The sequence below is a fragment of the Lissotriton helveticus genome, chromosome 2_1 (assembly GCF_964261635.1).
Source record: "Lissotriton helveticus chromosome 2_1, aLisHel1.1, whole genome shotgun sequence".
Classification (NCBI taxonomy): Eukaryota; Metazoa; Chordata; class Amphibia; order Caudata; family Salamandridae; genus Lissotriton; species Lissotriton helveticus.
The window spans coordinates 383,639,384-383,667,126 of NC_136059.1; the positions used below are offsets into that span (position 1 = coordinate 383,639,384).

The window sequence follows — 27,743 nt, forward strand, 5'->3', positions numbered from 1 at the left end:
AATTTTCAGGTTACCAAACTCCCAGTGGCGGTGGAGTAGGTGCTTTTATGGTATTAATGCTATGAAAGTTTGGGCAAGCCAATATAGTATTTCTTTGTCAGTATTCACCAATGTTTTCCTGGCCCATTCATATCCTGGAAAGAGACCAGTGTTAGTACATGAGTAGGCTTTCCTGTTTTCAGTTTTTATTTTTGGTAAATTCTGGTGGGGATTTTTCAGTTTTTTCAATACCTTAAAATAACAGTGGTTATCAGTAGTAACACATTATCGCGCCATTAAAAACAACACAATCAGTGTTTTTCCAGTATTTATTGAATTTTAATTTCATTTTAATTATTGCTTGCTTTCTGCACTGATAGTGCATGTGTCTAGATAGCGTGTGCATATGATATATGAGGTCCAAATACATTTTACTGCACCAGAATGGACTTCAAAGTCAATAGCATTCTTCATTAACTTTGATGATTGTAAAGATGCTTTTAGCATACTATCTATCAAGTGACAAGGATCTCTTACAGGAAAGCACTTCAGCTCAGGTATCAATTTTGACAGGCCATCATACAACTTTTTCATATGTAGCTGAATTACTGCAAATACAAACAATATCACTCCAATCTTTATTGAACTTGGTACGAACTTTTTTCAGCAGCATTCCAAGTGACACTACGTTCCATGTTTACCAAACGTCTGGTGTCATGATTTCACAAGCCTGAGGTGTTTGGCAATTCACTTACAATCAATACTGACTCGCTAGAAAAAGGGGCTGATGTATCAAAGGATTTCACCCATTTTCTGTCTGTGGGTGAATGTGATGGTACATATTTGGAATGATTCTTATGAAACCAGCCATTGTACCTATCAGTGAAATCAAATATAGCCAAAATATCAAATAGGATTTTGATATTTCCCGATTCTCTACGGTTTATAATATAACTAAATAAGACCCAAAACATGCTTCTAAACACTGCATCTTTAGACCAAAGACCACAAAACTGAAAAAAGCAGAAGGAAGAAGAGACAATGTTTTAGTGACATCCTTAAACAACAAACCTCAAGCAGAATAATGTTAGCCCAGTTTTTCTTGATGCTACCATGTATAACAAAGTTACATTGCGTTCGCCCCTTCAGGAAGAAATAAAAATGACTCTTTCACTCATCTTTTCCTTTCTATCAATGGTGAATGTACAACATTACAACGCATGCTTTTACATCGCATGCTTTCACAACGCGAGTTTTACAACGCATACCATTACAACGCATAGCGCTTTGGGGTGCTGGATAGTAAATAGTTTAATTTACTATTCCAACTCCAGTCCCCGTGGACACTAGGGAAGGTGTTGGACAGTAAATTAAACTTATTCCCTATCCTAGAGCGCCCCCAGCGCAATGCGTTGTAATGGTTTGCGTTGTAAAAGCTGCGATGTAAAAGCATTGCGTGGTAAAAGTTGCGTTGTAAGTGATGTTTCCCATCAATGGCACTTAGGGCCCTATTAGGATGGCACCCCAGAGGTGGAGGGACTGTCCGCAGGGGCAGCGGCGGTCCCTCCGTGCAAATTAGGATGTGACCGCCACACTGGCGGTCACATCCTGTATGTTTAACATTGCGGCGGGTGCTGCTTGAAGCAGCACCCGCCGCGATGTTAAAAACGCAAGCAGTGCATTTGCATGCACAAAGCGGCAGGCACCGCGCGGTGCCTGTCGCTTCGTGCATGCAAATGCAGGGGGGTACCATAGGTACCCCCCATGGTCACCCCCGCCCTCCCGTTCACCCTGGGGGCCCGCAACGGGCCCCCAAAGAAAAGACCGTATGCCTTTTCGTGGCGGCATTGCCGCCGCGGAAAGGTATATCCCTAAGCAAATTCTAATATGGCTGGCGGTGTCTGATAGACACCGCCACCATATTAGAGCTTTTCCGCCGCGGTCTCGTGGCGGAAAAATGTCAGACGGTCTTGCCGTCCGCAGATGACCCCCCCCCGCCATCCTAATCTGGCGGGGGGGGGTCATTTCTCTGACCGCAGCTGTGAATCCGCATCCTCCGGGCCGGCGGTGGCTTCCGCTGGCCCGGAGGATGCGGATTCACCGCAATCGTAATCGGGCTCTTAGTTTGTGGTTGCAAAGGTGTTTTTTCAGTGTTTATATGTTTACACCAGTGATGGCTATTTTGCTTTCGGTGGAGTTTTATCAGTTATTATAGGTTCAAACATAAAAACAGATAGCCTAAACATGAGTAAATATGCACATAAATTTATGCTTCTAGAAAACTGGAATTCACTAAACGATTTCATGAGTACTCCTGGGAAAACTGAAACAGTTGCAGAATACCAGGAATAGAACTAGAAATCTTTGTGAATTCCCAAAAAACTATTTAATGAGTTTTATTCTAGCAAAGGAAAAACAATTAACTGTCCAGGTTTGTTTATAAATAACATCTATACCCAGAAAACCTCTTATTTTGTCTGTCACCATCAAAAAGTAATTACCATGTGCTTCCTAACTATGGAAGGAAGTTCATGCTTACCTTGAAGCCCCTGTTTGGGGCTTTTAGTTTTTCTTTTTATTTCTGTTGTACTGTCCTCACAGGGTGGTGTTGATGTCTCTCTTTCCCTGTGTAGCTGGTTACAGTTTCCTTGACTGGCACATGCCTTTGGCTTCCTTATTTCTCCTGTTGCCTCTTGTGGGTTTCTATTTTGGGCATTCATTTTTCTGGGGGCTTTCTACTCTGGATGCATTGGTTATTTCCTCGTCGTTTTAGACTCCTCATGCATGTTGGTGTGCTTGGGCATTGGCACTTGAGGCTTCGTGGTTTTCTGTATTTGTTGCTTCCTCCTTCAGGTGTGAACTTTGCCCTTACTGACTGCCTACTATGGTGAGCGATCATTGCCGGTTGCACCTGCTTTGGTAGATCCTCATGATGTAAGGACTGTGATGAGGAACTGATCAAAAGGAAATGTATTAGACTTGATATTTACCAAGTTCTTTAAACCTCCATATCTTTGGTTCCACTGATTGGATTTTTTTCATTTTGGTCTTCTTTTTTAAATTTATCAAAATATTTTTCTAACCTGTTTGAAGTGTTAATTGCTTTAGAAGTGTTAAATGCTTTACACATTGATTCTGAGTTAAGCCTGACTGCTCTGTTCCAACCTACCGGAGGGTTGAGCACAGGTTAATCTAGAGTTGGCTTGTGACTTCAACCTGGGACGAAGCCTTAGGGTAGTCTTCCCGCACACATTTTGCCTTCCTCCTCCATTTTTACTGATCTTGTTATTGCTGGCCTTAGGATCCTGTGCACTTTGCCACTGCTGACCAGTGCTAAAGTGCATGTACTCACTCCTTAAAACAAGATACAATTGGCTAATACCCAATTGACATAACTAATTTACTTGCAAGGCCCTAGTGAAGCGATTCTATCTGTGCCCAGGGCCTGTACATTAAATGTTGCTAGTGGGCCTGCAACAATAATTGTGCCACCCACCTAAATAGTCCTTTAAACATGCCACAGGTCTGCAATGCAGCCTGTGTGTGAAGTTTTAAACTGACATTTCGACCTGGCAAAATAAACCTCTTGCCAGGCCAATCCTTAATTTCAATACATAAGTATATAAGTAGACATCCCTGGGGGCACGGGGCACTGATTTTAAAAAGTAAGAAATACTTTTAAGTCTTACATGTCCTGGTAGTGAAAAACTCTTAAATTCATTCTTTCACTACTGCAAGGCCTACCTCTCCTATAGGATAACATTGGAGTTACCTTATTACCTTTAATAAACTGTAATTTCCAAATGGGAACAGGTAATCAGTTCATGTATGGTGTTGTTAGAAATGGGGGTCTCTAGTTGGCAAGGGTTTGTACCTTTGTCCAAGTAGGGACCCTTCCTTCTTGTCAGGATAAGGGAGTTACACTCCTAAAATAACCCCTGCTCACCCCCTTGGTAGCTTGGCATGAGCAGTCAGGCTGATCTTAGAGGCAGTGTATAAAGCATTTGCACATAACCAACAATAATACAGTGAAGACACTACAAAAGGACACCATCCCAGTTTAGAAAAATCGCCAATATTTTTCCACATCGATGTTGGCGTGGAGCATCGTCGCCAGGGATACCAAGGCGTCGTTGTGAAGGGAGGGGTGGTGTGAAGTTCGGTGCCCACAGGTTCAGGTGCAAGCAGCGACTCGGTGGCGGCATCGGGTGGCATTGTCGGTGATACCAGGGTTGCGGTGTGGCATACAGCAGTGCCCTCTGCAGTGCCTTCAGGGCATGGAGTCAGCAGTGGCGTTGTAGAGGGCTTAGGGTTGCTTTTTCTTCTATTGCAGCACAAAAGACACAGTCCCCAGTGCTGATGGCATAAGAACTTGAAGTCTTTTCTGTTCCTGAGACTTCTTGAACAGGGGGCAAGCTCTACCTCAAGCCCTTGGAGAAACTTAATAAAGAAGTTGCAGAAAGTTCAGTCAAGTCCTTTCACTGCCCAAGACAGAAGCAGCCACTGCAGGCCAACACAGCAAAGCACTCAGCAAAGTGGTAGTTCCTCCTCACAGCTTCTCCAGCTCTTCTTCTTGGCAGTCTTCTTGGTCCAAAAGAGTTCTAAAGTTCTGAGGTCTGGGCCCCAATATTATACTCCAAATTCCTTTGTCCTCTCAGGCAGAGAGTGTCTGTGCTTAGTCCAAACCAGTATGGTCCTCTCAGGCCTAGCTTCTCAGCAGGAGGCGGAGACAGCAGTGTCCACAGCAGAACAGGCCCATTCAGCTCAAAGAAATATCCTCCCACTACTCTAAATGCAGCCCAGGTCAATTCAGCCCAGCCCTGACTCACCCAGACTCTCTGGAGCTACTGCACATCCCCAGCTCCTGTTACTCCAAAGCCAGGCAGTCAATACACATCCTAGCAGAGGCACACAGGACGGCTAAGCAGGAAAATACCTACTCTCTAAAAATTGTATTTTCAAACACAGAATGTAAAAATCACCTTTATTAAAAGAGGCATGTTTAGAATCTGAGTTCAGGCATACTAAACTTGATTTTTCTATCTGGTCCCAATGGGAAGTTATATTTGTAAGATGTTATAAATTAACTCCCATGCTTTCCTATGGGCCAGCTAGCCTTGCAATAGTGAAAAATGAAATTGGCAGTATTTCACTATCAGCCATGTCCTACCTTTCACATACACTGCACCCTGCCCACAGGGGTATCTTGGGCCTACCTTAGGGGTGACTCACATGTAAGAAAAGGGAATGTTAGGGCCTGGCAAGTGGGTGCACTAACCAGGTTGACATGGCATTACTAGACTGCACACAGATAATGCAGAGCAGATCTGAGTTACATTTATAGGCTGCTTATGTGGGTGGCACAATGAGTGCTCCAGGCCCGGTAGGAGCATTTGATTTACAGGCCCTGGGCACAAACAGCGCACAATACTAGGGACTGACTAGTAAATCAAATATACCAATGCATAATACAATTTACACAGAGAGCACATGCACTTTAGCACTGACCAGCAGTGATAACGTGCCCAGAGTCCTACAACCAACACAAACAGGTCAGGAAAAATATGAGGAAGAAGCAAAAAGTGTGTGAATAACCCTGCAAAAAAGGCAATTTCCAACAGGTGTCTTTGGATTTGAAACAAAAAATCCTAACTTGTGGTGAAGTCTAATTTTAACTTACAATTGTGAAAAAAGCCAATGCTCTAATTGGTAATCAGTTACCTAAAGGGCGCTCAGCAAATTTTAGGGAAAGTATAAAATCTCAAGTTGCTCTATCTTTCTTTTACTGGGTCTTTTGTATTGGATAGTGGCACATGAGATGAGTTTTGGAATTGTTGTCGATTAGCAAGATAGGATTATAATGATTAATAAGGGAAGGAAGACAGATGTGATTGGTAGTTGTATTGGGGCGACATTTTGAGGAATATTACAACACTCATTAATTATTATTGTAGATGATTGTTTTTGGAGATATAAAGCGGAGGAGCAGACAATTTTGTGTGGGAAATTAACAGAACAGGTGAATGCTTAACTATGCATTCCTACCCAACTTTCTATTAATTTAGACTTGGTTAAAATAATATTTGTGGTGGCTCCTTCCTTACGTTTCTTACACAATTTGGTGATATCTTGACTTTGTTAGTGGTTCTATTCTTTCTTTAACACAGGATGCTCTTATTATTATATACATCTCGGTAGATAAATTATGCTACGATGAGATATTCAGTTTTTTGTATTAGCATAGAACTTACTTACTGTTATTTTGGGTTGCAGCCCTGACGAAGTCATTGTGCTCTACTCAGCACGACGAAACACGTGTTAGCTGTGATTTGTTTTGGATGTGAATTTGGAACAATAAAGACAGATTTGGAGCACGAGGATCTTGCAAATTGGATTTATAGAAGAACCTGATTATGAATTGATTAACTGGACTGTGCCAACCAGAATTATGTTCTTATTGATATGATGACACCATAAATGTATTACTTTGAGTGCTCAGGGAGAACAATTTTGTGAAAAAAGCCACTTTTATAAAGTTAAAGACACACACAATTGAAGGACGGAATGCAGAACAAATCAAAACATTCACCCCCAGTCATGAGATGTTAGTTAAATCCATCATTCTTTTGCCCGCCATGCCATTCCAGTTTAAACTTGGCCATATGCAAATAGGTCTGAGACCCTGTGCCTCATGGGAACAGTCCAGCCTGAACTGCCAAGCCAGGTCCTCCCTGGACCGGAAACAAGCATCCTAGGACCGGTTTACGGGTTTCACCCCTCAGCAGCCAGGATAGCTTGAATCCAGTGGCACATGTAGCCCGAGACCCAGTCTGGGCATACCTGGCGCACTTTAGGCAAGAACGCAAAAGACACATAATTGATGGATGAGCAGAACAAATCCAAACATTCACCCCCAGTCAAGAGATCCTGGTTAAATCCGTTGTTCTTTTGCTCACTATGCCATGGGCAGTTCGGGCTGGCCTGTTCTCATTGGGCGCAGGGTCAAGACTGTTTGCATATGGCTAGGTTCAAACTGGAATAGCATGGGGAGCAAAAAACCAATGGATTTAGGCCCAGATCTCTGTATTGGGGTGAATGTATGACATTGTTCTGCATTCTGTTCATCAATTCTTCTTTTTGCATTTGTGACCACGAGTGGGACGGGTATGCCCAGATGTGTGTCCTGTGCTCTCCATGCCACTGGAGTCAAACTATCCTGGCTGATGATGGGTGATACCCTGAAACCGGTCCTAGGAGGCATGTTTCCAGTCCAGGCAGAACCTGTCCTTGCAGTTCGGGCTGGACTGTTCCTATTGGGTGCAGGGTCAAGACTGATTTGCATATGGCTGAGTTCTAACTGGAATGGCACGAGGAGCAAAAAAACAATGGATTTAGGCCCAGATCTCTGTATTGGGGTGAATGTATGACATTGTTCTGCATTCTGTTCATCAATTCTTCTTTTTGCATTTGTGACCACGAGTGGGACGGGTATGCCCAGATGGGTGTCCTGTGCTCTCCATGCCACTGGAGTCAAACTATCCTGGCTGATGATGGGTGATACCCTGAAACCGGTCCTAGGAGGCATGTTTCCAGTCCAGGCAGGACCTGTCCTTGCAGTTAGGGCTGGACTGTTCCCATTGGGTGCAGGGTCAAGACTGATTTGCATATGGCTGAGTTCTAACTGGAATGGCACGAGGAGAAAAAAAACAATGGATTTAGGCCCAGATCTCTGTACTGGGGTGAGTGTTTGACATTTTTCTGCATTCTAACCATCAATTGTTCTTATTGCATTTCTCACCCGAGTGGGATGGGTATGCCCTGACATGGGTCCCGTGCTCTCCATGCCACTGCAGTCAAGCTATCCTGGCTGATGAGGGGTGATACCCTGACACTGGTCCTAGGATGCTTGTTACCAGTACAGGCAGGATCTGGCCTGGCAGTTCGGGCTGGACAGTTCCCATTGGGCGCAGGGTCAAGACTGATTTGCATAAGGCTGGGTTGCAACTGGAATGGCCTGAGGAGCAAAAAACGATGAATTTATTCCCAGATCTCTGTACTGGGATGAATGTAAGACATTGTTCTGCATTCTGTCCATCAATTGTTCTTTTTGAATTTGTCACCCCGAGTGGGACGGGTATGCCCAGACGTGGGTCCCGTGCTCTCCATGGCACTGGAGTCACGCTACCCTGGCTGATGAGGGGTGATAAACCAAAACCGGTCCTAGGATGTCTGTTTCCAGTCCAGGGAGGATCTGGCCTGACAGTTAGGGCTGGACTGTTCCCATTGGGCGCAGGGTCAATACTGATTTGCATATAGCTGGGTTCAAACTGAAATGGCATGGGGAGCAAAAAAACAATGGATTTAAGCCCAGATTTCTGTACTGGGTTGAATGTAAGACATTGTTCTGCATTCTGTCCATCAATTTGTTCTTTTTGCACTTTTATAAAGTTGGCATTTCCCTGCCTTAGCCTTTTAGTGCCTGTATCCTGTCACTGGGTCTCAAGACTGGGTGCAGCTGACAGTTGGGCTTTCTGTATTTCTCCTAGAAAGCCACACACACTAGGGAGCTTAGGCGTGCCTGGATGGACCACTGCTGGCAGGTTGGGAGGGTGGAGCTGGGCACAGCCCTACTTACACCTAATTAGGATGTGTCTTGCCTTCACACAAAGTGCTGCATATCCCCTGTAGTTAGCCTGGAGACAGGTCAGGGAAGGAAGGATGCCCGAGCACATCAAAGGGAAATCTCAAGAGCTTCTCCCACCTTCCAGAGAAAGGGCACCAGGTATAAATATTGAACCTCAGACACCACCTCTTCAGTAAACGGCTGGACCTGTGGATACTCTGACAAGAAGAAGGACTGCTGTGCTCCTGAAAGGAGTGCAACTACTGGACTGCTGCTCTGATGGACCTGCTGCCCTTTCACCGAGGTAAGAAGGACTGGACCTGCATCTATTGAAACCAGGACTCCAAAGTGACTGCATGACATATGTTTGACGTGGATCCTCGCAATGCTCCGCAAACCAGGATTTAAGGTACTTTGATCAAAGGGCCTAATGAGGTCCGCGTAGCCAACCCACATTTTGTCCCAGTCCAGTGCGACCAGATATCCACAGTTGGGACATAGTGATTTTTTTGCGCTATTTTTACTAAAATCTTTTAACCTTCATCTCTCTGGTTCTACATATTGGATTTTTGGCATTGTGGTCTTGATTTTTTATTTAATAAATTACTCAATTTTTCTAAACTCGTGTGGGATCCTTTTGCGGTGTTACTGTTTGAAGTGTTAAACACTTCACACAGTGACTCTGAGCACCGGTTCATCTAGAGTTTGCTTGTGACTTCACCCTGAGAAGAATTGTGGTTGCTGCTTGAGAAGGGGTTTACCCCCTCAACATTTAACCCAATTTCTTACAAAATACTTTGATCCCTTACTGGTCATTTCATCACTCTGATTCTACTTCCTTTTTTTTCAGGCCTTACAAACCTACCAACAGGAATGCTGTGTGTGCAGAATTGACAGTGGTCTGTTAGCCTGCTCTGTCAGACGAATCAGGAGGCATTCTGGGTAAAGGAGGCCCCTCACAGGCACATATGGAGTGGGAGGGTTTGTCATTTTTTTCTTCAGAGAAGCATTGGGGTGACAGTCATAAGGCTATACTAAAACTGATAAAGTGAGGACTTGGACATATCAGTAGAATAGTAAGGGTTGGTTGCTGTATCTTCTTAAAGATGTGTATCTAATCTTGTAGCTTGTAAGCTGTCCTATCCCACATTACCAGTTCTTGTAGGACAGACGTTCTGCAGACTTTACTTATGCAGTATGCAGTTTGGCTACAGCAAGAGAGATTGCTATCCTTTGCATGGTCCTCTTACCTGAGAAAATTTACTCAATGTGGTTTGGCAGCATGTGGATACTGGTCAGCACCTCACACTGTTAAGTGTGTGAAACAGAACTGGGGTCTGCAGCGTAGGTGCTGGAGGTGCCTCATGTGAGAACGAGGTGGAGGTCACAGAGAGCCACAAGTTGAGTGGGTCCCCTGAATGTGCTGCATTGTGTTGTCACAAGATTGATATTTTAGAAATTAAGTGGGGCAATGCACAGTGCCACTTTTGGTGAATTGTTCTGCTTGGTTGCTATACCATACTTCTGTGGGAGTTTTGTAACCTTTTGCACAACAAGCAGCCTTAATTCAACTTGATGGCAGTCTTACGAGACTCACATGTGTTTGAAGAAGATTTAATTGACTTTGTTTGTTTTTCTATCACTGTCCTCAGTGATAGAAAAAGAAACAAATTTAAGTCCAGGCATGCCTTCAATGATTGTGTTGTTTAAGTTATTACATTGCAATGCAAAGTGATATGCATGATGAGTATGCATAATGAGTAGAGTAGAACCTAAATAAACATTTTCTTTTATTTGCAATAAAGTTAATTTAAAAGAAAATCTTTTTATTAAAACAGAAAACAAGCTTCAGATACAAGCAATTCTCAATATACAAATACACGAGATGTAAAAGACATGCCAGTTAGCAGACACTCTAGCATAGAGCACTTAGGTACATGTTACACAGTTCAGCACTACGGCAAGTTAAATAAAGCGGGACACTTTCCCATGTTAGCCCAGTGCCTCCTGCCCCAGGGGTCTCATCACAGACCTCTATACAATGTCCCCCCCCCATATTTTCTCCCACTTACGAGGGCACCCACGACTTTGGTATAGCACCCGCTCTGCATTATGGCATCAGTTCATATCGCATATCCAAGCTGCCACTGTTGGTGGTTCCATCGCCCCCATGCTCCTGCAATGTTCCTCTTTGCAACCCCCATGCCACTGCTAGCCACAGCTTGGCCCTTTGAGGCCACGTTGTTTCTCCAGTGAAGCCAAGGATATGCCACCAGGGTTCTAACGGGACCTGCTCGCCCAATACTGCCTCCATGACACAGCTCAGGCCCCTCCAATAATTCTGTATCTTGGGGCAAGCCCTTAGTATGTGGAAAAAAAAACCTCTCTCCCCACAAGCCCCTGACGCAGAGCTCGAAACCACAGCCCCGAGTGCGTACCTGAACCATTCCCGAGGCGTAGGACCTATGGAGAACTTGGAGCTTAAACAGTCTTGCCAGCCAGGATGGCTATTTCTCTGGGGCTCTGGAGGGCCTCCACCCAATCATCATCCTCCAAAAGACCCAAGTCTGATTACCAGACCTCCCTCAGGGGACCCAGGCAGTCAGGGGTATTGTTCACTAGCTTTTTCTATAGTGAGACCACTTTTCCAATCATAGGATCTAACAGGAGCCTATCCTCCAGTGGGGAGTATTCCGGAAGCATAGTCCCTTCTTTCAGATGGCAGTGGATAGCCGATCGCAGCTGGCGATATCTAAAGAATTCGCCTCCCCATTTGAAAGCTTTCCCGCAAGGTATCGAAGGTCACTATTTCCCCACCTTTCCAGACATCCCAGAGTATGTCAATGCCTATCAGGCTCCATGTCCTGAACCCCTGCAGCTGTTGCACTTCTCTCAGAAAATGTCCCTGCCGTAATGGAGTCGGTTCAGTGAGTTTTGTCGCCCACCTCGTCATTTTAGTTGCTATACAGTTCCCCCAGATGACTACTCTCACCCAAGGCCAATCTATCCACCCTATAGACTGGTTCCTCAAGCGGGGAAAAGACCCACCCGTTAATGTTAATAAGTTGGGCAGCCCAATTATATTTCCTGATGTCCGGGACTGCTAGACCCCCTGATACACCCTGGTTTGCAGCTTTTTAAGTCCAATCCTAGGACTGCCCCCCATAGCAAATTGCGGAGCTCAGACTCAATCGCACGGAAGAACGTGTCCTGGATACGATAGGGAGTGTTCTGGACAACATACAGTACACACAGGAGGGCCATCATCTTGAAGAGGACCGCCCTAACCATAAGGAGCACCGGGAGTCCCCTCCAATACAACGTATCCTCTCGTAACCGGGCTAGCTGTGCCTGCAGATTCAGTGTGGTAAACTCCTCCACAGACTTGGTTATCCATATACCCAAGTCTTGTAAAACCATTTCCGAGCATGCTGATGTCCCTGGCCAATGTGAAAACCAAGGACTTGTGTCAAACAATGCGATATCCTGAGTAAGAACCGAAGGACCTTACAATATGACTGAGTCTGTACCTAGAATGTTTGACGGGCCTTGGGTGCATAAAGAAGGATATCGCCCGCATATAAGGATATGCCTTCTTCCCAGCCCCCCTGTTAGACCTGGCATCCTTGGTGCGGTTCCCCTGACTTTTGACCTCTACCTCATGTATTTTGGACACTGTGCTGTATTTCGTTTTTGCTGGTTTACATGCTTTGGGCACTTTGCCACTGCTGATCAGTGTCAAAGTGCAAGTGCTCCCTGTGGAAATTGTTATTGGGATTGGCTTTCCATGATTGGCATATTTGTATTACCAGTAGGACCCTAGTAAAGTGCACTGAGTGTGCCAGGGCTGGTAATTCAAATGCTACTAGTGGGCTTGCAGCACTGGTTGTGCCACCCACATGAGTAGCCCTAAAATGATTTCTCAGGCCTGCCACTACAGTGCCAGTGTGCAGTTATTTAACTGCCATGTCGACGTGGCCAGTGCACCCACTTGCCAGGCCCTACCCTTCCCTTTTCTTACACCTAGGACACCCTTTTGGTAGGCCCAAGGTACTCCCCTGGGCAGGGCGCAGTGTATGTGAAATGTAGTAAAATACTGCCAATTTTGTTTTTCACTAATGAAAGGCTATCTTGCCCATAGGCCAGAACGGGGAATGCTGTGTAACATGTTTACCTGCATATCTTCCCATAGGTGTGAGATGGAAAATTGCAATCTGGTATCCCTGAACTCAGAATTTATTAACACATCTTTTAGGAAGGATGGTTTTTAAATTCAGTGTTTGAAAATAGCACTTTTAGAAAGTGGCTATTTTCTTGCTCAACCTTTCTGTGTGCCTCTGCCTGTTTGTGGATTGACTGTCTGGTTTGCGAGTGACAGGGGCTGGGGTGGCTCCAGGAGTCTGGGTGAGTCAGTACTAGGCTGAATAGACCTATCTGCATTTTGAGTGTTGGGAAGAGTAGCACCTGGGCATGAATAGGGCTGTGCCTGCCTTCCACAATGCTGGCTCCACCTCCTGTGGTGCGTCTGATGACCCTGGCCCCCACTGACAAAGGAAGAAGTTGTGCACTGGCAGAGTGCACCCAGAACTGGTTTGGACTAGGTCCAGGACCCCTCACACATAGACAACAAAGACTTTTGGGGTATAAAAGTAAGAGCTGAAACCCCTGAATTTTAGATCATCCTGGAATTCAAGAGGAACCTTTGCCGAGGAGAAGAGCTGGAGAAACTGGGCTAACCTGCAGTTGCTATTCTGCCAAGGAAAGGAGAAAGACTATGCTGAGTGTTGTGTCCCCTGCTTGAAAAGGTCTCCAAGGGCCTGAGGAGGGCTGGCCTCCTGTTTTGAAGTCCCAGGAATAAAAGGACTTCAACCTCAGCTAGCCCTGAACTCTGCTGAGCGACCTATAACCCTGCTCGCAGGCAGGTCGCTCCCCACGCTGCTGCACGGCTCTGCCTGCATTGTTTTTGCCTAATCTTGTATTTTTCCCCTGTGCCTAATTTGCTTTCTTGCCCAGACTTGTTTCTATTCCCCTGTGCCTGTACTTGCTTTCTTGCCCAGGCTTGTTTTTATTCCCCTGTGCCTGTACTTGCTTTCTTGCCCAGACTTGTTTTTATTCCCCTGTGACTGTACTTGCTTTCTCGCCCAGACTTGTTTTTATTCCCCTGCCCCGCCCACCTGCAATCCCATTCGCCGCCCCGCTCCCGCCTCCCAGCTGCTCCTCCCTCCCACATCCCCTCATATGGAAGCCGCTCCGCGGCTGCGCTCAGCAATCGCGCCACTGGCGCACCTAAGGCATGCCCATCTGTGCCCGTCCGTGCCTGGACCGCGCCCAGCGCCAGGACCCCTGGACACCATGAACGCCATGACGCCCGACACCGCTACGATGCCAGAACCCTCCACGCACTCAACACCGGATGATCACACACCTGCTTCCTGGCTGCCCCGAAGCGCACCCACGGAGCTTCCACCTGCCAAAACTGCAGCTTCACAAGCATCCGCCCCACCATGCTGCCGACCAGGAAAGAACCCAACCGCCTCAGATGCATCCTTCTCAACACCCGCTCCGCCCGAAAACATGCCGTTGAACTCTGGGACCTACTCGACTCAACCTCCCCAGACGTCGCCTTCCTGACGGAGACCTGGCTGAACCCCGCCTCGGCACCCGACATAGCCATAGCCATCCCGGAAGGCTACAAGATCACCCGCAAGGACCGCACCAACAGAGCGGGAGGAGGAATCGCCATCGTCCACAGGAACACTCTCAGAGTCTCGACCAACACCGACAACACCCTCAGCACCGTCGAACACCTGCACTTCCAGATCCACACTGACCCCAACACCACCCTCAGAAGAACCCTCATCTACAAACCGCCCGGACCCCGACCACAGATCAGCGACTCCATCGCCGACTTCGTCAGCACACACACGCCCTCGCCTCTATGGACTACATCCTCCTCGGGGACTTGAACTTCCACCTCGAGAACAATGACGACACCAACTCCACCACCCTGATCGACAACCTAGCAAACCTCAGACTCAGACAACTCGTCACAACACCCACTCACTCCACCGGTCACACGCTTGACCCCATCTTCTCCACAAGACCCCACGTCTCCTTCAACCATACCACCGAACTCCACTGGACCGACAACCGCTGCATCCACTTCACCTTCAAGAAACCCACCACGCACCACCGCACCCAACAGATGCCTCACCGCTGCTGGAGCAAAGTCACCAAAGACCAGCTAACCACCACCCTCTCCCAGAGCCCACCCGCTGACCATACCGACCCCGACACCGCTGCCCGCAACCTCAGACAGTGGATCAACGACTGCGCCAACACCCTCACCCCGATCAAGAAACCCTCCAACAATCATCCCAACAAGAAAGCCAGCTGGTTCACTGAAGACCTCCGGGCCTCCAAGCAAACCTGCCGAAAGCTGGAGAAGATCTGGCTCCGTATAGGAACACCGGACAGCCATGCCGCCCACAAGAATGCCATCCGCAGACACCATCACCTCATCAGATCCACCAAAAGGGCCTCCTTCAAAGACCGCCTAGACAACAACGTGCACAACAGCAAAGAGCTCTTCAACATCGTGAAGGAACTCTCCAACCCCAGCTCCAACACCCACAACGTCCCACCCTCGCAAGACCTGTGCGACTCGCTGGCCACCTTCGTCCACCGCAAGATCACAGACATCCACGACAGTTTCAACGCCACGACCGCCCCGACAACCACTATAATAATAATAATAATAATAATAACCACTGAGACCTCCGCCCCCACGACCACAATCCGCACCAACCGCCTGCTCTACTGGACCAACATCAACGACGATGACACCATCAAGATCATGAACACCATCCACTCCGGATCTCCGACAGATCCATGCCCACACCACATCTTCAACAAAGCCAGCACATCCATCGCACCCTATCTCCGGAAAGTCATCAACACCTCCTTCGAGACAGCAACCTTCCCTGAGAGCTGGAAGCACGCCGAGATCAACGCCTTACTCAAGAAACCCAAGGCGGACCCCAAGGAACTCAAGAACTTCCGGCCCATCTCCCTGCTCCCGTTCCCGGCAAAGGTCATCGAGAAGACCGTCAACAAACAACTGACCCGCTACCTCGAGGAGAACAACATCCTGGACCCTTCCCAGTCTGGGTTCCGCAGCAACCACAGCACCGAGACTGCCCTCCTCGCCGCCACCGATGACATCAAGTCCCTGCTGGACAACGGAGAAACGGCGGCCTTCATCCTCCTGGACCTGTCAGCCGCCTTCGACGCTGTCTGTCACCACACACTACGAACACGCCTCCACAACTCTGGGATCCAAGAGAAGGCCCTAGACTGGACCACCTCCTTCCTCTCCGGCAGAACACAGAGCGTCCGCCTCCCCCCCTTCCACACCAAAGCCAGCGAGATCATCTGCGGCGTACCCCAGGGCTCATCCCTCAGCCCAACCCTGTTTAACATCTACATGGCACCACTCGCCCACGTCACCCGTCGGCACGATCTCAACATCCTCTCCTATGCCGATGACACCCAGCTGATACTCTCCCTCACCAAGGACCCCCACAACACCAAAACCAACCTTCACGAAGGAATGAAGGCCGTTGCTGAATGGATGAGGAACAGCCAACTGAAGCTGAACTCGGACAAGACGGAGGTCCTCATCCTCGGATCCAACCCTTCGGCCTGAGCTGACTCCTGGTGGCCGACCGCACTGGGAACCGCTCCAACACCCACCGACCACGCACGCAACCTAGGGGTCATCCTCGACTCCACCCTCTCCATGACTAAACAGGTCAATGCCGTCTCCTACTCGTGTTTCAACTCCCTCCGCATGCGAAGAACAGTCACCCAGGCCCTTGTCAGCAGCAGGTTGGACTATGGAAACGCCCTCTATGCAGGAGCCTCGGCCAAACTCCTGAGACGGCTCCAACGCATCCAGAACGCCTCTGCATGCCTGATCCTCGACATCCCTCGCTGCAGCCACATCACACCCCACCTGAGAGACCTGCACTGGCTCCTGGTCAACAGGAGGATAACCTTCAAGCTCCGCACCCACGCACACAAGGCACTTCACAACACCGGCTTCTACACCCCTACCCGCTGCGCCGACCTCGCCCTCGCTACAGTCCCCCGCTTCCGAAGAGCGACCTCAGGTGGCAGATCATTCTCCCACCTCGCCGCCAAGGCCTGGAACACCCTCCCCATCCACCTACGGCAGACCCATGACCTGCTGACCTTCAGAAAACTACTCAAGACCTGGCTTTTCGAGCAGTAGCAGCATTCCCCACCCCAGCACCTTGAGACCCTCACGAGTGAGTACTGCGCTTTACAAATGATATGATTGATTGCTGTGTGAGTTCTGACCTGCCTAGAGTGCTTGATCCAGTTGTGGGGCCTCAGGAGGTTGTTGTTTGCTGTTTTGGGAGCTGGAAGAAGAAGAAGAGTGAAAATATCTGCAAAACCCATCGTATAGCTCTTCTTGCGGCACGTTTCATTGGCGCATCTCAGCGGTGTGAGAAGATTCCCATTGCATCGCCTGCTGCTGCGAAGACCAATGCAATGCCTCTTGCCGCTGCAAGAATCGACGCATCAGGGGTTGCGGCTGAAGAGGACTGCTGCCTCGCTTTGCTGCCGCATCGATCGCAGTCACATTCAGAAGATCCCTACTTCGTAACTGTGCAAGACGTTTTCCCGACGCATCACCTACAAGCCGGAACCGGCATGAAGACTTGACACATCCCTCCCGTTACAGACCCGACACACCGCAACCCGTCCGCTGAGTACAGCGGGGCTGTCGCATCGCCTGCCTAGGGTCTCAGGAGTGACGCATCTCTTCATTTTCTGAAGCTTTAGCTGTTTACTTTGGGAACTTTTGTTGCATCGCACCAGATTGTTGCAACGCATCAAGGTGCCATTTTGTCCCGTCGCACCGAGGTACTAGACCCGACGCATTGTCTTCCCTGCGACCCCTTTGTTTTCTTTGCGTTACGCATCTCAGGTACTTTTGTGAACAGTCACACATCCATAGATTTCTATGGTACAAGTCCTTGAACTCTTTTTAAAGTCATATTTTTAACTGTGTGTTTGATTTTTGTCATTTTGGTCTTGTGTAGTTTAGATAAAGATACTTTATTTTTTTACACTGGTGTGGTGTCCATTTGTGGTGTTTTGACAATGTTACTGTGAGTGTTGCTACAAATACTTTACACATTGACTTTGGGATAAACCTGTCTGCTCGTTCCAAGCTACCAAGGGGGTGAGCAGGGGTTTTCTAAAGTGTGTACCCCCTTACCCTGACTAGAAGGAAGGGTCCCTATTTGGACAAAGGCACCTACCCCTGCCACTAGAGACCCCCAGTTCTAACACCACCCAATATCAATGCCCCTTACCACTGGGTCTCTGCTGGTCCAGGCCACCTGTGGTTCCAGTGCTAGGGCGAAAAGCATCAGGGATAAGGGGCACCCTTGACGCATCCCCCAATGCAGCATGAAAGCCCTGGATATTACCCCGTTGACCCTAACACGTGTCATAGGAGCAGTGTACAATAGCCGGATCCATTTTTGCAGTTATGGGCCTTTGCCCACCTTCTCTAGCACTTCAAAGAGGTAGGGCCATTCGATGCTATTGAATGCCATTCTTGCGTCTAACAAAAGGAGTGCAGCTGGGACATCAGGTTGCCTTTGAGTCATATGCATGACTCCAAACAAACGTCTCAGGTTTAGCCTCGTACTCCTGTGTGGCATAAACCCAGATTGATCTGGGTGGACCAGGTACTGGATAAGGGGGCCCAAGCGATTTAATTAAGTTAATTTTTATTTCGTAAAGCACACATATTGGGGTGGGTGGTTCTCTTACAAGTATATTTATCAGGCTGAGAAACAGCCTTTGTGCAAAGTGAGCTCCAGGCTGGGTACAATGAAGTGTGAAATCCTCCTGAAGCAGGAATTCAGGACAGACAAAGGACAGGCCTGGCCTAGATGCTTTCTCTCCTTGAAAAACAGGACCTGCAGTCCCAACTCTCACCCTTGGCATTAACCAAGTGACAGTGCTCAGGAAGACTAATCTGCATCTTCATGTTAAACAAAAGGCCTCTTGGTATGTCTAAAGGTAGCATAGTCTTGCCCTCCTCACTTCAATATCTGAGTTTCTTCTTTCCTGCTACAGGAACACAGACAACACATTTCCAATGTCTGGCACTCCATCCTCATCACTGACTTCTGCCATGCTAAATTACGGACATCCAAATGGATCCCACGTCACTTTGGTAATTGCTACTGTTAGGCAAATTGTAAGGATAAGCATCAGGAGACATCTGCTCCAGCATTTGAGGAAAGGGGAGAGGGAAGGCCAAGAAACCAGCAAATTGGTTTAATGCTGCCTGCCGAGTGACCCATGTAGATCTTTTTAAAGCTTTAAAATCAAAGAACCCCGCCCTAATTAAAGCAAGTAGGAAGGCTTTTAATGAAGCTAAACGTCATGCCAAAGCTGCCTGGGATGACGAGCGCTGGACATCACTAGCTGAGGCCTGTGGCTCCAGGAACATGCAGCAGTTCTGGCACCTTCTTAGGTGGGGTCAGCCACAGGACGATCGCCCAAGCCCCGCATCTGTTGAACCACAAAAATGGGTGTCCCATTTTGTGGAACAATTTAGATGCCGTAACATCACGCAAGTTTCCATTAGCTGGCCACTAACATACGACACACTTGTTTTCTCGGCTAATGAAGTCGAAGCAGTCCTGAAAGCCATTCCTAGGGGAAAAGCGCCAGGTCCTGACTGTATCCCAGCGGATTTATTTCAACAGGACCATGACCTATGGGTACCATACCTAGTGCGTTTGGTAAACGCACTGGCTATGGACGCTAGGGTACCCGACTCCTGGGCTGGCGCGGAAATATTGCCTATTTTTAAGAAAGGTGATCGGTCGGTTCCCTCCAACTATCGGCCGATCAGCCTAATAGACGCGGTACAAAAGATCACAACACGTCTAGTGCTTACTAGGATACAGGCATGGATAGAGGAGTATGACATCCTTACACCCCTACAAGCTGGGTTTAGACCCCATGTGAGCACCTTGGATCAGGCATTCCGTTTCATGCTGTTGCATTGGAAGACGGTCACCCTGGGCAAAGGCAACCTATACGCGGCCTTCGTGGACCTAAGGTCAGCGTTTGACCTGGTCCCGAGGGCCGGGCTATGGAAATCCCTACTAGATATGGGTATGCCCCCCATCCTGGTACGTCTTATTGTGAACCTTCATGCAGAGACCTTCGCATTTGTGCGATGGGGAAAACCGGGTGAGGTGACGGAGAACTTTCCAGTGGCTAAAGGTGTCAGGCAAGGTTGTGTTTTGGCACCCACCTTGTTTTCTCTATATATCAACAGGGTTACCAAGTATTATGACAACTTTTCCACGGACGCCCCAAGTTTGGCTGGAGCGAAAATCCCCCTGCTCATGTTCGCCGATGACACTCTCCTGATTTCACGAACCAGGCAGGGTTTGCAGAAAGCACTGTCAAGGTTCGAGGGTTTCTGCAGCGAGCATGAGCTGGAGGTGAACGTATCCAAAACCAAATTTATGGTTTTAAGAGGGCACAAACAAATAAATGCCAGGGTCTCCATGGGGGATACCCCCCTTGAGCAGACAAAATGTTTCACCTACCTGGGAGTCACCTTTAGTGAGACTTTGAGCTGGACACATCAGATCGAGCTCATGACCTTGAAGCACCAGCAGTTGGGTGGGGCTTTGATTAAGGAACATAAAGGGTCATTTACAAGGCCACTGTCCCCGCTCCTTAAGATTTATGGTGGCAAGATTTTATCAGCAGTTCTATATGGAGCGGAACTGTGGGGTGGTAGCAACTTGGACCCGCTAAGACAAGCCCAAAATAAATTTATAAGAATGGCAACGGGTCTGCCGCAGTCAACACCACTAATTCCCCTTCTTTATGACCTGGGGTGCCAACCGGTAGAGGACCTTGCAAGACTTCGCCCCTTAACATTCTGGCGTCGTCTTTGGACAACGCCGGAACTCCATCATTATGCAAAAGCTTGCTTGGAGGTAAGAAACAGCTCCGGTGCCACAAACATTGGCTGGTTTAGAGACCTTAAGGCTACCCTAATAGCTCTGGGGTATGCCGACTTGTGGTTAACACCGGAAACAGCCAAATTCCCCTCAAAAAGGGATCTTAAATATAGCTACTGGGAATGGGTGTTACACAACAGGTACTCTAAAACAAGCTCGAGTAGTCTCACAGGCCAGTTCATTGTATTTAAGGATACACCCAAGTTGGAAAGTTATTGGGATATAATAACAAAACCCGCGGACCGCAAATTATACTTTCAATTTAGATGCGGTTCACTTCCCCTTGGGGACTTTACCAAAAAGTGGGGTGCAGAAAGGACGGGGTTTTGTCCCAAGTGTCAAGGTATTGGGGAAAACTTGAATCATTTTTTATATGTGTGTCCACTATACTCTGCCCCAAGAGCCAAATGGCTTAGGCCGGTATGTTGAAATCTAGGCACTAGATTTGCTGGGGAAGCTAACAGAATGCTAAAGACTAATTTGGACCCTCTGATTGTTGTGGGTGTTGCTAAATTCCTGGGGTGGGCTTGGTTGCTTAGAAGTAGGCTCATTAAAAGCAATCTAACGGGGTCTTAAATGATGTGACTTTTATATGGTGATCTGTATTTTGTTTAAACTTTGGTTGCTTTTGAATGTCCCTGTAAATTTTGTATATTTATGCAAGAAGCTGATTAGTATGTCAATGCTTTAATACTTGTTTTAACTGTTTTTACGTATAAATGTATTTTATGTCTTTTATGATGAACTAATCGAATAAAGACTTCTTGAATTGGAATTGGAATCTTTTTTCTGATGTTTGCATGAGATGTTTGCATTACTTACCCTGTATAGTCTCTCTGCTGTTAACATGAGATTATTGCTTCAATCTAGTCCAATTTAAAGCTCTCAATATTTCCCTATATGTGCATTCTGCCATGCATGTCTGGTCCTGAGATGATCAGCAGGCCTAGTAGAGGTCTAGAAGCAACCTGGTAGTGGTTATACTGTTCGTCTGATTATAGGGCTTATCAAACAGGTACTTAATATAGCACTGTCTCACATGCAAATAACGATTTTTCTTTCTTCAGCTTTGTATCCCCAAAATGTATGTTATCTAAAGCGTCTAAAACCCTGCATGAACATTTTGACATTGACTTAAAATCCTGATTGTCACCTCTCCTTTTCCTTTGAATGACACTCTCCTTACTTTCCATCGTCTGCGTCCTCTCTGAATGTAGTCTACTCTAAATCATGTGCATGTTCGTATTAATCTCTATTATTGTATTTCGCAAATTATCCACACCTCATCTCAAAGATCTCAACCTACTGCGAAAGTCATACCCTGCAGCATAGCAAAACCAAATGTCCTCTGGCTCAGCTCAGCTATTAGAACCATCAACTGTCTGCATGGACTCAGATCCCCCCCAATAGTGATCACACCTAACCCCTACTAATGTAATGCATCACAAAGGCACTGGAGTAAACACATGGAAGGGTCTTTTTCAGAGCACAAGACTAATCACAAAAACCAATAACCAGTGGATTAAACTAATCTAGGGTTCTGGAGATGGTTGTTGCCCGGTGTAACGGGTTGCAATGCTTTGGCAGCAGTAGTAAATGTTATAACAATACACTATAGAATTCCCAGTAAGGGCTGTCCTCGCCTATCTTTTCCAAGATCTCTGTCTGAATGAATCCATTCTTTACAGGCCCTTAATGTCTGTAGATTTAGTTGGTTGGAGACAATAAAATATTTAGCTTCTTTTGGAGTCCTGATTTCAGTCGTAGTGACAGGGCTTTTTCTACACAGCTGTTCTCTTGCATAGTCTATCAGGATGTTGTTTCATATACTGGGCGAGGTGTTTGTCATTTATCACATAGTTTTGTGGAATAATATTCTTAGCTCATTTATTGGCCACAACCTATAAGATATGCTGGCAAAGCTACCAGGTCTGGCTTTATTGTACTAACACATGGAGACAGCATTAGCACCTGCCAGTATTTGCATGTGCTAGCTCATTAGATCCAGACCTGTTGGCTGTGGGAAAAACAATGGGAAATAAACACAAATATTAAGTCAATAGGAAAGAAAGAGGTGCAAGAAACAGATGACAAATAACATGCAAAAATCCTCGGGGGGGTAAAATAATGGGAAAATAAACATAAATTAGGTCAAAAAGGAAAAACAGAGGTTAAAATTAATGGGGAAGACAGAGAGGAAAAATGCACTCATGAGTCTTGACTAAAACATAAAATTTTTGTTGTAGTGAACAATCAAACCAAATAGGAGATAATTAATGTATTGAGTAATTTTGAGATGTACAATAGTCTCTCCTGCATTGCAATGCTAGCACGCCATTGGAGGAGGAATGATACAATGAACAGCAAAGTAAATTGAGGAGAAAGGGAACAGTCCTCTGGGTGGTGCCAACTCCCATTCTATGTATGTTTTAAGGCAGGGTTCTCCAAAGTCAGTCCTGGAGAAGGATCCATGCCAGATTTTTAAGATAACTACATTTATCTAAATGGGGATAGGCTAAAACGCTGGCATGGATCTTGCCCCTCCAGGACTGACTTTGGAGAACCCTGTTTTACGGAATTGTTAAAACAGCAGACCCTGCAGACAACTGCGCTGACAAGCCAGACCTATATGATGACATGCCTCAATTTAAAAAAAAAGTTAAAATATGGCTTACTGCCCATTTTTATGCAGCTACTAGATTGCTAAATGTAAGAGTAACCAGTGCTAAATTCGAGCTGGTGCTTGCAGTTGGGCCACTTACACACTTTATTGGAAACCAGGACCTTTTTTAATCATCAGACTTTCATACACAACAAGAGAGAAAGGCAGCAAAGGAGATTAAAAAGTTCAAGAGCAAGTTGGAAAAGCAGTGCCAAAAGAAGCAAGAGGGAATGAAAAAGATCCTTCTTGTGTGAGACAAATTGGCAGTGAAAGTGTTTTGGTGGAAAAAAAGGAGCATGAGGTGAAATCCAGACTATACATCCTTGTTATTTGACATTTATCACCTCCAAAGTGGAACACAACACATTTGTCCTTCTCATATTCGGTGCCTGCCTCAGGCATGAGAACTGGTGTCAATTTTAGGATTTCAGATGGGCTGAAGGGTTGGCCAATCAGATTGCAAGAAACAAAGGGGCAGATTTATGATAACTGGCGCATCCCCAGGGATGCGCCAGTTATCTTGCGCCGCTGCTCCGCCACCCATGGCGCGCCGCATTTACAATGCGGTGCACCATGGGGCAAAAACGGCACAGATGCGTGACGCATCTGTGCCGTTAACGTGGCGCATTGCTGGAGTTGGGTCGCAAGCGCGACGCAGCTCCAGCAAGGCTCGGGGGTGCCCCATCTTTGCAATGCTGCGTCAAGACCTACGCCTGCTTCAAGCAGGCGCAGGGTTTTGACGCAGCATTGGCCTGAAAGTGACTGAGTGAAATCTTATAGATTTCACTCAGCCACTTTTGCGAGGCGCACCTGCCCCGGAACGCCCACCCTGCGCCGTAACGCCCACAAGCGGCGCAGGGCTTTACAACGTGACGCATCTGCCTAGATGCGTCACATTGTAAATCGGTCGTAGGGATGCACCACGTTTACGCCGCCTTGCGTGACGCAACAGCGGCGTAAACGTGGCGCAAGGGCCTCATAAATCAGCCCCAAAGACTATCATAAACAGGCACGAGACAATTTACGCTATGGCTGCTTTTGCATTTTGTGGCTGTGTTGTTTGATACTAGGATGAAGAATGGTTCCATCCGTGGGAGAATGGCTCCGCGCAGCAGACCAAGCTTGGCTCTGCTGCTCCAATCTACCAGAGCCTCGCCATTATTTTACTCAAAACTCAAATATTTTATTCATGAGAACAAATATGACAATCATTGCCTTACCCATTGCCCATTCGCTGCACACTAGGGACATCCACAAATTTTCTCGGGCATAATTTTGTTGTGCGCCTACAATCTCTTTCATCTGAATTGTCTTTACAGTCATTTTCACCATTGCATTCCAAACTTCTGGCGATGCAGCGACCTGTTTTGAAACAACACATCCAAATATGTATTTATATTACAACTATGAAAGTGACTATACACAGGAGCTTGGTAGCTTAGCTATGAAATATTCAGTGACACAATTTTTAGATCGAGCCTGGGCAGTGCATGCGCTGCTCTGTGAGGCATGCTGTATTCAGGAATGAACTTGTAGCTCGTCCCACTCTCTGTCCATATTTTGCATTGGCTTGTTCATTGTTCTTTGGAAACTGTGGCTTTTCATTGGTCAATAAGTTTAGTAGTCCGTCCTTAGTACGGCCGTGTCTCATTTTGTAACCTCCCATGAGGACACCGCCTGTTCCAAGTGTTGTTACTGAGTAGGCTTTAATTACAGCCTCCGAGCACTATTTGCTTAAATGGTTTTCGACATGCTCTCACCCGCAATGCTTTAATTTTTATTTTCTTATTACGCCACGCAATGCTCATACAGTGGCGGCCGTGCCTTTGATTTATTTGTGGCACCGAACACGGACGCAAATTTTTTTGTACTATTTCTTAACTTTTACTTTTAACACTGCCCCATGCATCGCTTTTACATCAATAGAGACCGCACCCCTTTCCTTAGACGAGCTGCGTCTAAAGAAAGGGGCACAGCCACCATTAAAGTGAAACCGCCGCATGGATTGCTTTTACAAAAAAAGCATTTGTTTGTCAAGTTGACAAACAAATGCTATTTTTTGGAAAAGCTTCCTATACCGTACTTTCACTTTAATGGCACCCGCGCTCCTTTCTTTAGACACTGCTCGTCTGAGGAAAGGGGCACAGCCAACATTAAAGTGAAAGCGCCGCATGGCCGCATTTTCAAACAAGCATTTGCAATGCAATAGGTCTTGCATTTACGAGAGTGCCATTATCAAACCATACAGTGTAAACACCCAGGCACTGTCACAGCATCAACTTTTTTTTTTGCTTAATGACTTTTTCACAACCATTTTATGAATGAGTTTGTATTTGTGAGGCCAGTAAAAAAATATATACCTTGGAAATGTAGACTGACTTATTTCTAAGTAGTAGGAAAAAGGTGAGACAAATGTTTAGATTGAGTATGTCATTACCAGATGGATGGCCACTGAAATAATAAAAGGCAACCACTTCAACCTGCACCAGACAAGTGTCTCCATGATATTCTGGTATCATATAATTTTCCTGAAAGTAATTTAGTTACAACTGAAACAAGCACTGGCAAAGACAATGGGCCATTCCTTGACCAGCCGCTGCGGTGATTTTTTTTTAAATTGTAAGTATATTCCACACAACACATGCAACTGCCTACAAATTGTGGCCATATTCCTCTAATAAAAATGTGATTTTTGTATGTGTGTGTACACCTGGGATCAGGGAAAATGGCAAGCGAGCCAATAGCTGAGGTTCCCCATGCTGAAGCAAAATGTGAATGACAGTTGAACAGACCAATAAAATAGGAAACCCCTGAACATATGTCTATATGGATGTCTTTTTTTTAATGTTTTTATATTACGTGAGGCTGGCAAAACGGCTTGACCTTTTTTTAGGTCAAACTTTTAAGCATGCTTGCCAAAATAATTTATTCTTATCAAAAATACTCGGCAGTGAAATTCTGTTGTATTTTCATTAGAGCAAAATATGTATTTCACGGCCAATGTGTGTATGCTCTTTGAATTGTGTTGTTGTAGCGTTACTCTCGTCATGTTTTGCAGTTGTAGTACTCGATGCTGTGGGACACCTATTTGTAAGTGATTAAATATAGCTTGTTGCTGTAGTAGCTGAATGGATACTTGGAGCCAAAGCCACTAAAACCTATTATTTCTGAATTAATTATTATATGATGTGTTTGTTCCATTCAAAAGTCCTCTCTGTGAGTTATTAAATAAAGTATGATTTTTTTGTACTATTTCTTAACTTTTATTTTTAACACTGCCCCATGCATCGCTTTTACATCAATAGAGACCGCATCCCTTTCCTTAGACGAGCTGCGTCTAAAGAAAGGGGCACAGCCACCATTAAAGAGAAACCGCCGCATGGATTGCTTTTACAAAAAAAGCATTTGTTTGTCAAGTTGACAAACAAATGCAAATTTTTGGAAAAGCTTCCTAAACCGTACTTTCACTTTAATGGCACCCGCGCTCCTTTCTTTAGACACTGCTCGTCTAAGGAAAGGGGCACAGCCAACATTAAAGTGAAAGCGCCGTATGGCCGCATTTTTATTTATTTATAGAGGCTTTTGTAGCGCGCTCTGTTACTAAACCAATAGTATCCTGGCGCGAGAGAAAGGGAAAACAGATCAGAGTAAATCCAGAGTAGAGAAACAGCCATTAAGCAGTGACGTTAAAGAGATGGGTTTTTAGGCCCTTCCTAAACACCATGATGGATGGAGATGTTCTCAACTGGAGAGGAAGGGTTTTCCAAGCTCTTGCCGCTCTGACAGAGATGGATTGGCCACCAAGCCTGCTGTATTTAAACTTTGGTACATTCATTTGGTGAAGATTAGCTGACCTGAGAGGGCGATTAGGAACGTAAAGGGAAAATCTTCTCCTTAGATAAACTGGGCCAGTTTGATGGACTGCTCGATATGCCAGAACAAGGATTTTAAATAAAATCCTTTGAGCAACTGGCAACCAGTGAAGAGTTCTAAGAGGTTGACGAACACTAGAGCTTCTGGGTATATTAAACAGCAGCCGGACCGCAGCGTTTTGAATGACTTGGAGGCGATGAATCAGATAGGCCGGAAGTCCGCAAAAGAGGCCATTCGCATAATCCAATCTGGATAACATAAGAGCGCGAATGACCGTCTCCTTGGCCTCTCTCGGGAGCAAAGGAAGAAATCTGCGTAATGTTTTAAGTGTGGAAAAGCAAATCCCAGTAAGTTTTTTTAGATGATCCTCATATCTGAGGTTATTATTAAACCAGACTCCTAAGTTTTTTGCAGGTCCACCGATGGATTTGGGGCATGGCAAATCGGTGGGCCAGAGAGAGTCGCTAAAGTTATCAGGAAAAGAGCCATACAGCAGGATTTC

At 46.3% G+C, this 27,743-nt stretch overlaps 1 protein-coding gene across 1 annotated transcript in view; it reads right to left on the reverse strand.

Moving 5' to 3' along the window:
* LOC144817999 (complement component C6-like) overlaps window positions 1-27,743 on the reverse strand; it is a 652,704-nt gene that overhangs the window by 428,473 nt on the left and 196,488 nt on the right. Inside the window, exon 5 of the mRNA XM_078675004.1 lies at window positions 24,589-24,730. Coding sequence (XP_078531130.1) covers window positions 24,589-24,730 — 142 coding nt within the window. The remainder of the gene's footprint in view (window positions 1-24,588; window positions 24,731-27,743) is intronic.